Source organism: Mirounga leonina, unplaced genomic scaffold (assembly GCF_011800145.1).
Source record: "Mirounga leonina isolate KUSES-001 unplaced genomic scaffold, KU_Mleo_1.0 Mir_173, whole genome shotgun sequence".
In the NCBI taxonomy this organism is placed as follows: Eukaryota; Metazoa; Chordata; class Mammalia; order Carnivora; family Phocidae; genus Mirounga; species Mirounga leonina.
Genome location: NW_023270447.1, coordinates 1,564,687 through 1,576,305, shown reverse-complemented (window position 1 = coordinate 1,576,305; position 11,619 = coordinate 1,564,687). Strand labels below are relative to the sequence as shown.

Below are 11,619 nucleotides of genomic sequence, written 5' to 3'. Positions count from 1 at the left end.
ACTGATCACACCCTCAAGAGCTAGTGTAGGTCTCCCTCTTGGAAGTATGTGTCTCATCTCTCTTGGATAGGGGCAATGGGGAAAACATGAGTTTTGTTGCTAAACAGACTTGAGATCCAGTTCTTACCCTGCACCATCACTGGGGCCACCTGAGTCCCACCTGCATGCTCAATGCCACACTCCATTCCTTGGGCTGAGAGTAACCTGAATCAGGAGATAGTTAAGCCTCCTGATAGAAACACTGGATCAGGCCAGGCAACAACTTGTACCACTGGTTACGTTACCCCTGGTGTGGTTTCTAACACTAATGACCATGCTCTTACTTCCCAATTCCTAGCCTGAGTCACCTAATTCTTGTTAAGAGGTCTCTGCATCCCTTTCTCTTCCTGTTCTGTAAACTATAGACACTACAGTGGTTCCCCAGGGCTTGGGTTCTGACTCAGTCTTGCCAGGCACCTGGGGCCCATGCTGGCTATCTTTTAAGATCCCCCTTGAAGTGAATGCCTGCCTTTCTCTACTTCTAAGCCTTCCCTTATGCCCCTTCTTCCTGTCCCCCAGATTCCATATCACTGAGATTTCCCCCTAGGTTTGTGCCCTTCCACCCCGACTCCTGCCAAAAGCACTAGTTCTTAATGCTGTCTCCAGGACAGAGCTAAATCTGCCTGCCAATTTGAACCATCTTCATCTGCACGTGGGTCAGTCCTCTGGGATCCTATTCTGCTGCAGCGGTAAGGCTGGATCTCAGACCTAACCATTCCATGCCTTAGGATGACTGAGGATGAAAAGAACACAAGGTAACAATGGATGCCCAGGAGTGACCTCTGCTTCATTCAGCGATGACCATGGCAAGGATGGCAACTATGACTCCATGTGCATAGCAGATGATGAATAGTAAATGCTGAATGAGGGTTATGTTCAGTCACGGTGCCATGTCACTCTGTCTGCTCTCAATCCTTGAGTTCTTGCTCTCAAAAAATACAACCATTGTTATATATACTTTTTACACACCCACCCGGATACTTGAAAGTACTCCTCCCTAGTGTTTAGCCTGTTCTCACGAGTAAGAAGACATTTACAAACGTCTCTCAGTTGGCTTACTGAAGAAAGGCCTACAGCAGTGCACCCCCTCCCATATCTTAACAATACTCAACTAGATGCAGGCAAGATCACGGAGCTGAAATACCTTGGTTTTAACAAAGCATTCAGCCAAATCTTTTCTGATACTCGTGTGTATAAATTGGTAAGTGTGACTTGAACAAAATCAATTGGTTGAATCTAAGAGCCCAAAGAGCGTTGACTATATTGGTGCAAACTTGAAAGATCTTTATCATTTTACATCTTTAAAAAGAATGGGATGGGGTTGCCTGGTTGGTTTAGTTGGTAGTGTGCAGTGTGTAACTCCTGACCCCAGGGTTGTGAATTTAAGCCCCACGTGTGGTGTGTTTACTTAAAATATTAAAAAAAAAAGGGGGGGTATAGAGCAGTGTTTCCCAATATTTGATGATTTTTGGTTGTGCATGAGGATTTTAAAAACATTAATGTATATTAAAAGTATATATTTCCCCACATCCCTAATTTCATATTGTTTAAAAATTGAGGCAATTCAAAAAAGAATATTTTAATAAATTAATATAATGCTCTTTGGATGATTTTGCTGCTGTAATGTGATAGTGAATCAGTAAGTCATGCCTATATAGCTATTAAAGAACTGGCCTCCTGCCGTCCTGTGGGGCAGGAGACACCTTGGGAATCAGCAATGTCTGGTGCCAAATTAAACCCTACAGAACTCCTTCAGCATATGGCTCGGGACCCTACCCAAAAAGTGAGCCTTATGTAACCGTGGTGACTGCAGATCAGCAGTGGACTACAGTGGGTCAGGAGGATGGGCTTCAGAACAAGAATAATGAAGATGGGGAAATGGATCTACTCCAGCATTAGACATCTGAACTAGTGAAATTAAATGCAATATAAATGCCTGTAGCTTTAACAAGTAAAATGAGCCTGTTCCCAACCATCACCAGTTAAGTCCATGCTCAGGCTACTGAAACTCTCCTCACGTCTGGGACTTACTGAACCACATGGGCTATCACATTTCTCATTGAGGAGTCACTTTCTATTCTAAACCACCTTTTTTGCTCACTGTAACATACACATTCAACCCAAACTGGGACAGCCATTCCAACCTGGGATGGTGATTTTGATCAGATTTGCAAATGTCTTGGTGGCAATCATTAATAGATGTGATAACTCTCATCAGCACAGACCTGAATCCAAACCAACTTTTCCAGTAAGATAATGTGCTTTTTCAAAAACTAGGTTTTCCTTCTTTGCTGTGATTTTAACCACCTTGAAACAGACATTTCCTTGGGTTCTCATCTCCACTGCTTTCCTCTCTACTATTCCTGAGTTCAGGAGGAAAAGGGCTAGGCAAATTTAGTTCCGACCCACCTCACCCCTCCTTTCTCTAAGCCATCACAACTTTGTGAAGTTTATCTCTGGGAAGAACTTAAGCGTTTCCATCCACCCACCCACCCTATTACCTTCCAAGAAGTTATGGTCCGGAACAGTGAAGGCTTTCTTCCCACCTTACCCCAAACCCAGTAATCACATGACTACAAATTCCAATGTTTTTACTCGTGGTTATTGTCATGACAGGGCTCATGTTTGGCAAGGGTGAAGCATGGAAGCTTTTCTTACAAATATTTTGTCCATATTCCTTCAAACTGCCCCATATATTGTATTTAGTTTCATAACCAGTAATTGACCGTGACTTCTGGCAGTAACCAGTCCACCAACCCAAGTAACCCAATATTTAAGTCCCAACTAGCTACTCTAAGGGGTTAGGGAAGCACATACACAAAAATACGGCTATGACTAATACCCTGATGACTCACATAAGTGAGATATGTCTAACTGCACATAACACATGCTTCAAAAGACAGGCCAACAAAGCCTAAGCTTTTTATTTCACCAACTAGTATTTCTGATTCTCTGATGCTGTACTTTAAAATCTTCAGAGTCCACAAAAACAGCATTCAGACTTCCTATATCCAGAGAAAGGGGTCCAGAAGCCAGGAAAGGTCAGGCCCCAAGCTGTTTTCCGGAGAGAAACATGGCAGACATTTCTCTGTGAGTCTATGTCAGTTTTTAACTTAACTGAAATGCCTTTACGCTCTCCACCATCCCCCAACCTTTTTCCACGGGATCTGTAACAGGAAAACCCTCATCTTTCATGTATACAATTCCATGGGGTGAGCGGTGCGGGGGAGCGTTATACAGGCACCAGCCAAAATTTTATTCAGCCAGAAAATGGATTTTTGACTCAGTTTAATGGCAAAGAGATTTGCAAAACCACGAGGAGTGTCCTGGCTTTTCCTCGAGGTGAGCTGGACGGGATTTTTGTGAATGGAAGCATTGCCATAAGAAAGGCAGATTAACCTTAAGTTCTATAAAAAATAAAGTTGCTCCTATCTCCATGAGTAGTATATAAGCTGCTTCCAGGAATCCAGGGATGCCCACATCCCACACCCCATCCAGTCATGGCACAGCTACATAGGAAGCATAAAACCCTTTTGTAAACTTTTTTTTTTTTTTTGGTGGGGGGAGGGCTTGGGAAAGAAAGATGTAAGATGAATTTTTTTAATGCCCTCCCACCACCAAAAACTATGTATCTACACACACACTAAGACACACATACATATCCAATTTTAAGAAAGTTTTTCTTCCCTATGACTACAGGATCCCAAAATCCAGCCTCCCTCAGGCTGAGACAATGCCTATTAACTGCCCAGATCTGGTGTACCAACATACTGTATAAGGCTCCTGTGTGGTCTCACAGACGGAGAGGGCAGGGGCAGAGGGAGTGGATACTCATGGGGGATTTGCTTTTTGTCTTAAATCCACTCTACTCGGCCACGCTCTTAGGTCCAAGGGCTGGGAGAGGCTCTGTAGGCAGAATGTGGTGGATGACCTGATGGTCCCAGCCCACTGTGGTAAGGAGAGAGTGATTGAGCGGGGACCAAGTAGCATCTCTCACAAAGTCTCTGTGGGCTCGGCTTCTAAACCTAGAAAAGAAAAAAAGGTAAGTTAGGGCATGGTGAGAGACAAGACTTGGAGAAGAGAGAGAATCCAACACAACCAGGGCACCTTTGTGGATGTGTGACCCAAACTTCACCGTATGTGTGGCCTTGTCACCACGGTAGCAGTGTAGTTATCCACAGAGAACTTCATCAATCATTCAATCCAGTGCCCCCATTTCATAAAGTAATGGTGGCTAGAGCAAGGGTCGTAATACGGGCCAGGATCAGAGAGCAAATCATGGCTCTCTCAGCGAGAAGGAAGTATTAATTCCAGTACTGTGTTTGCTGCCTTTCACCCCAAGCAGGTCGCATTTCACGTATGTGTTCTTTATGTGAAAGGGGTAGACTGTCCCTTTCTGGAGACAGCTGCAACACCAGACATGGAAATCCCACCTACCACCACACCCCCCCTTTACCAGGGACAGAGTTGGCTGTGAGTCACCCCCAGGAACAGGGAGAGTCAGTGTCAGCCTGCTCCCACCGCCCAGTCCCCTTGAGTGAGACCGTGCACTTTGATGAAGACAGAAAGGACCCAGCCACCCGCAGCTCTTCTCCCCAGTTCCTCATCAGAGGACCCCATTTCACACTTACACCTCAGAAAGGCCTGAGTCCAGCACAGCAAGTGAGCAGTCCTCACTGACAGAGGCCAGGAACGGGGTGCTAGGAGAGCAAGGGGAGGGTTGGGACAGGTAAAGCCATGGTCCCAAGATGAATCCTGCCTGGTCTAGCCCCCGCCCCCCACCCTAAAGTGACCCAGAGGAGGTGGCCTGGTCCCCACGTCAGGTTAAGGTCTGGCTACCACTCAAGTCCACATTACAAGTTCCAGGGAAAGAGGAGGGAAATGGAGTAAGCCAGGGTGGACAATCATCCTGGCAACCGACTACTCCATCTGGTCCCTCCCTGCACCTTTAGCAAGAACCCAGAAGCTTTCCCAACTACACAATCTCAGAAGCCCACAATATTAATCATTCTGGGTGTTGAGCAGGAGCAGGACCTTATTTTAGCCCTGTGCAGACAGAAAACCATACTACCCAAAAAAGGACTATGCTCTTCAGAGATCGAGTTCTGAAGCTTCAGCTAGACCACTGTCTGCTTTAAAGAATGACCTAATCAGCTAATGCTCTGCAAACATAAGCATGCCCCAGCACTGTCCCATTCATACCCATCAGGCCCCTGGGGACAAAGGACAGTACCTGTGTGGGGAGAACACCAGGCCAGTGACACACTGGGAGTGCACAGCTGAGCTGAGGGCACACCTTGCACTCTTGGTGTCCACAAGGGAGATGGTCCCACTCTCGTCCCCTAGAGAAAAGAGGAAGCCCATCACAGTGGATAAGAACATGGGCCCTGGAGTCAGCCAGACCTGGATTTGAATGCTAGCTCCTCAACCTTTTACGAGCTAACCACTCTGAGCATCAGTTTCTTCTTTTGTCAAATAGGGTAATTAGTCACTGGTGGTTGTGAAAATTAATGAACAAGGCAGTTATTATTCTAACCACAAACTATGTCACCACATGTACAGCCTCATGGCTATGAGAGCACAGGAGCTATCCCTACTCGACAACAGAATTCCCTATCTAGCAATCCACTTGTTTTGTGGTACACTGACTTCTGCCCATGCCCAGAATATAGGAGCTGGAGCACCCAATCAGGAATCAAATCTAAAAAGTCATCATGTTTTCCAAAGCCAAACTAAAACCACTTTTGGATCATCCCACCTTCCCACTGGCATAATTCACATAATGCCCAAGCCTGCCGCTGAGACTGAGTAGCTTGAGCCTTGTGCATTACAGGGTCAGCGTGCTCTCATCCTCCCCGTTCCCAGAGTCAAAATGCCGTGGGACAGGTTGCCTTACCAAAGACAAAGACTTCACTCTGCTGAGGATGCCAAGCCAGGGAGGTAGGAAGGTAGCCTGAGGCAGTGCAGCCTGCAGAGAGAAGAGGGATCTGAAACGAGACTCAGAGCCCAGCTCTGTGCAGAAGCTTCTCAAACAAAGTCACTCCAAGTCCCAGAAGCACCTTTATGCGCCTTCCCAAACCCTGCTAAGGCAGTTGTGTCCTTGCCCTTGACCCTCATACCCTTATTTATCCTTCGGCCTCCTGCCCTTTCTGGACACGAGTCATAGGCAGATTTCAGACATAAAGCATGAAGGCAACAATTCTGGCCCCTTTGTCCATCCTTCCCAGAAATGTAAAGTAAATCAGCCACCCATGAACCAACCCTTCCTCTTGGTACCCATGGCACAAAATGGAATCAACAGAGCCTCAGTGGGGAAAAAAGTGATTATGTCCCTTATGTCACACTGACGGAGCATCTGATGACTTTGCCTCTGTCTCTGGCCAAGGAAGCCTCTTCCAGGTGGGTTCCTAGTACCACCCTCCCACCACTGGCTCTCAGACTCACCCATCTGTGATGCTGGCTTGGGACAGCGGGTATCCCAGAGTAAAATTCTGCTGTCCTAGAAGAAGGAACAGCAAAAGAGCTTCACAGTCCAAAAAGCGGCTGCTGGCCAAGTCTCCACACTAGACTTGTGGCCAGAGGGTTGGAATGTGGTTAGGCAGTGGGGAGGGAAGGAAAGGCTGTATCTCACCTCACTGCATGAAAGGAACATGGAATCCTTGTGCGGGGAGGCTGTGACACAGGTGACCTGCCCGGAGTGAGCTGTGAAGGAGAGAAAAGGAAGTATGACAGAGAAGAAGCTGGGGGCATTACCACCACGCAGCCCAATACTACCAAGGGAGGTTTGAGAAACGGGCCTTATCTCATGATGCAATTTAAAAAACTTTGTGAGAGATTTTGGATTAGACAAAACCTAAGAGAAAATGTCGATGGAGTTCTAAAACCTGGAAAGGCTTGGGGAAGAAAATGAATTAGTAAAGACAAGGAAAGAAAAAGTAGGGGCTGAGCAAGAAGAGTGAAGGGATTTACATCCCAGAACAGGAATTTTCATACGACAGTACACACACACCTCCAGAAAACATACAGACACTTTCAAGGGAGGTCTGCACACTGATACATTTCGGGAAATAAACTTTTCCTAAGTTCTCTTTCCTGAAATTGAACTGAGAAGCTGCCAGAATTCAGTTCAAAGTGCCCCTTTCCTGCCTCCGCTTTCACATTCCTCTTCTCCCAGTTGTAGAAGGGACGCGCACCTCTCACCCACCCCACATCGCACCATGGTATGGTGCACAATGCCCAGGTGTATGAAACCCTAAGGTATTAAACCAAAGGGGCTTTTCCCTAAGAGCCAAAGAGCAAAAGAAAGAGCATCTGGGTAAAATTCAGTGCAGGGGCTGGCCTTGTTTCATTCTACCACAAACCACAACATACCACAAGCGCTAGAGTGATTCTGGGACTTATCTCCTCCTAGCAATGAAAATTTTGAAAACTATGGGAGTTGGTTGTCATAAGGACACATCTGACAAGTTGAACTGAACCTAAAAATGAAGTCAGACTTTTTCTAATAGAAAGTTAAGTCTAACTTGGCCAGCTGGCTTAACAATGCAGGGTTAGTTTTTAGCCAGTTAGGTTATTTGGTAGACACTTTTCAGAGATTAAAGGGGCTTACTCTGCAAATCCAGTGCACAATAATGATATGGCCAGAAAGTACCTCCTTTGCAACTATTTAAACTTAAGTTAGATGCCAATTTAAAAATGTGTGAGAAGGTAGTTTTTTGAAAATTTTTCAGGAGGCCTACATGCTAAAAACTTTAAAGATCACTGGTCTATGTTAATTATAGGCTGTGGAAACCACATATTCTAAAGACATTTACCCAGACTACCTGAGATAGTCCAAATATGGCTCTGCCCAAGACAGGAGGATGTAATCAAACCACCTTTTATAGTGCTTTCCTCACCCTAGAATCCATGGAAAGCCAACACAATGAAAAGGATGATTGTGCACTTGAAAGCAAAGCTCAGAGACAAGTACCAAGGGAAAATACAAAAGATAAAGTAGTTCCTCTGCCCTCAAGGGATCTGCAATTCAGTGGGGGGAATAAGACAGAATACAAAGAACTAATGAAAAAAGATGAACGGAGGAAATGCTGAAAGAGTTAGGGCAGACCAGGAACACCCTTCATAGGCCTAAGAAACAAAAGGCATGTGTAGTAGACTCCACATTGGCATTTTAACATTGTTGGACCATTTACAAGTCTTGAACACTGAAGGTCCGAGATCTTTAGGAGTTTGTGATTTCTGCTTTGGCACATATGTGAACCATACACTTTACAGTTAGAATTGGCAGGGGATGGCACTTAGCCATTGAGTGAACCAGGTGATCATCCAACATCTACATCTCTTAGCCACACAATAAATGCTCCAGGTATTATCTTCATGAAGAATGGCTCCCAGAATAAAGTCAGCTGTTACTGCTATTAATAAAAATGAGTTAAAAATAATAATAATAACATTAATAGAAAGTGATGGCTCTCACCAGAAAAATAGAAATTTTATGGAGGTGAATATTCAAAAGTTGAAGATTCACAAGTCTCAGGGTTATTCTTGGAGAATGTCAAGGATCTACTATGACTGGTTTTAATTAGAGCAGTATGTTTGAAGGGGGAGTGAAAGAAGGGCTTGAATGCCATGACAAGAAAATGGGATATTAACCCACAAGCCACACAAACCACGAAAGATGAGGGACTGCAGATGGACAGATGAGGTGAGCGCCACCATCTGTGTGAAGTAAAACCTGAAAGCAAAAGGGAGCATCAGAAACGGAAAGGGAAATCCCTGACCAAGTGGAAAAGACTCCAAAGAACTCTAGGACCCACTGATAGTGAGGAAGCAGGAGGGGTGGAAAAGGACTGAGAGCTGGAGTCTCATGTGGCCAAGAAGATGGTGAGGCCAATACTCGAAATAGGGAAATTAAGAAAAGGCAACGGATAGATATTGGGGCCTGATTATAGTTTTGGAAGAAAACTATCAGGCAGAAGGGCAAGGAACTGCTGCCCCTGATATCCAAAGTTCAAAGAGCCCAAGGGGAGAATAAAAACAATACAGCTAAGGCCAGGACTAAAAAGAATGTGCACTCACCCCGGTATGAACTCAGTACCATCTGCTGGGCAAGGTCCCAAACCTTGATGCTAAGAAGCAAAAGAAAACAGATCCTTAATTTTGACCTACAGTATCTACATAAAAACATGTGTTCCAACAAGAACTTCCTTTAACTGATTTCATTGCTCTATGTCATTGCCTACTGGGCTTCTGCTAGGGCCTATTCACAATGGATTGTAATCTCTCTACAGAAATGTTATAGACATGTCATAATTAATCACTGCGTTCTTACAACACGCCCAAAACATTACTCGATGAGGCTAATAGGATAGTAAAGACACCCAAAAGAGATCTCAAATGCAGGACTGGGGCGCCTGGGTGGCTCAGTCAGTTAAGCGTCTGCCTTCGGCTCAGGTCATAATCCTGGAGTCCTAGGATGGAGTCCCGTATCAGGCTCCCTGCTCAGTGGGGAGTCTGTTTCTCCTTCTACCCTTAACCCTGCTTGTGCTCTCTCGCGCGCACTCTTTCTCTCTTTCAAATAAAATCTTTAAAAAATAAAAAAATTTTTTTTAATTAAAAAAAAATAAAAATAAAATAAAATGCAGGAGCAATGAGCACAAGGACCCACCAGAAGTCTTTGCTACCGCTAACAGCTTGTGTGCCAGAGCTCAGGACACTGACTGTAGACACAATGTCATCATGCTCATACTTGCAGAACTTGCTGACAATGAGTGTCTCGTTCTCATCCAGCTCCCACAATTCAACAGCACCTGTTGGGAGTGGGGAGAAGGTAGAGGGAAATGAGTGTGGATTACACCAAGACAGTAATTCACTTCCAGGATTCAAGTGAGTCCATGGTCACTAAACTAACAAAGTAAGCTATTTCTATAAAAGCAAAACCCATTATCACTAAAGGATTTAGCTAATTTCCAAGCCATCTGGCTTTATGCTGGCATGACTGTTTTCTTAATAACAGTCCAGACAATTAGGCCAGGGAAAGCTTCTAGAAAGACAGAGAAAGATGGAATGGCTGGCAAAACCCATTATCTGGCTTCCATGAGAAAACACTGGAAAATAAGTCCCAAGAGACAAGGATTAAAGTCTCAACAATCTGTGTAGTACACAGTTCAGTGTGGTTAAATCTTCCCAATTGCTTGGACATTAGTATTTGTTGAACAATTTGAATAAATGCCTTACAGCTTCTTCACAAATGTTGTGAATTACTGAATGTCTTGCACAGTGACAGGTTAAGTACAGAGAACCCCCAAAAGTTGTCTTGAATATGTTGTGCTGAAGCTCAACTGTCAGAGATGCTCAATCTTTAATGTCCCACTTTTATCCTTCCATGCAATGCCTGCCAGTATCCAAATACTGATTTTTTTTAACTCCAAAGACTCCATTGCTGAACCTGACTTTCAAAACAAACAAAGCAGAATGAAGACGTTTAAAAAGAAGAAAACGGGAGGAAATGGAAAGAAGCACAGACTGACTTAAGCATCATCTTTAAGATCAAGATTATCCTTGGTCTGGGTTGAGGGGAGATACTGGGAAGGTTATAGGGAAGAAAAATGGTTCTAATCCACTTCTTAATTTTGTTAGAAATCCCCACCAGGCAATTTAGAATCTCGGAAAGGTATTTTCCCGCTACACCAGAGCTCTCCTTCGGGCCAACACCCTCAAGCTCCCCAAGCACTGAGTATGGGACAATAAAGATTGAACACGGTCCGATCTGTATCCCATGCTCCATTCCACCCGTGGGGTTGTGGAGAAAGTGACTCACCTGAATCGGAAGCCACTAGGATACCTCTGTCCCCAACCCAGGTGAGGTCAGCCACTCCGGCCTCCGTCTGGACTCCAGCGGAGCAGAAGCCTTCGTTGGGGGCTGCACAAGGGTCCTTGAACAGCCAGAGGGAGCCAGCCCAGCAGCGGCCACTCAGGCTGGAGGCCCCGAGCAGGAGAGCCCCATCTAGAGGAAGTACAAGCCCTCAGCGCGGGAGGAGTGAAAGGGCTCGTCTCCATGGTGACCGCACTGAACAGCACGCGGGCCGAGTCTGGATCTGAGCTCAAGAACCCGGGGCAAAGGTGGGGACTGAACTAAGCGACGCGAGGCAGGGGTCAGGAAGGCATGCGGGGCGGGGGCGGCTGGAAAGGCCAGTCCTGGGAAAGGGCATCCCGAGCCAGGGTGAGGGAGCGCCCAGGCCCGGGATCTCGGCTCACCGGACCGATACCGCGCAGCCTCCAACTGACGTTCCATACAGGCGGGCGCATTAGGGGGAAGGTTCCACTCGCGGACCGCCGGGGGCACTAGGGGGGGCGGGGTTTCCTTCCGCATCTCCACGGTTCCAACTCCAACCTAGACCCAAACTGGACGGCCGCCCGAGATTCAGCTCCGGCAGCCCCACGTGGTGCCCCTCTGGGCCTCCGCCCCTCTCCACAGGCTACGGCCACTCTACATCTCGCGAGAATTGCTTCTACGGTTCCATTCCTGGGTCAGCTGCGGCCCTCCGGCAAAAAGTGCTCCGAGTTCAGTGCCTCTTATCG

At 46.0% G+C, this 11,619-nt stretch overlaps 1 protein-coding gene across 2 annotated transcripts; it reads right to left on the bottom strand.

Moving 5' to 3' along the window:
* Positions 1–2,930: 2,930 nt before the first annotated feature.
* On the bottom strand, positions 2,931–11,554 carry WDR77 (WD repeat domain 77). Of its 2 annotated transcripts, none has more exons than XM_035017772.1 (10): positions 11,296–11,554; positions 10,859–11,044; positions 9,707–9,848; positions 9,118–9,167; positions 6,671–6,741; positions 6,484–6,538; positions 5,936–6,007; positions 5,273–5,381; positions 4,671–4,739; positions 2,931–4,064 (listed from the first exon to the last, which is right to left on the bottom strand). In XM_035017772.1, the coding sequence occupies exons 1-10, from the start codon at positions 11,408–11,410 to the stop codon at positions 3,905–3,907; spliced, it is 1,029 nt and encodes a 342-aa protein (XP_034873663.1). In that variant the 5' UTR covers positions 11,411–11,554; the 3' UTR covers positions 2,931–3,904. The 2 variants fall into 2 exon arrangements, with proteins under 2 accessions (XP_034873663.1, XP_034873664.1); XM_035017773.1 differs by having other exon boundaries at positions 9,788–9,848.
* Positions 11,555–11,619: the final 65 nt, after the last annotated feature.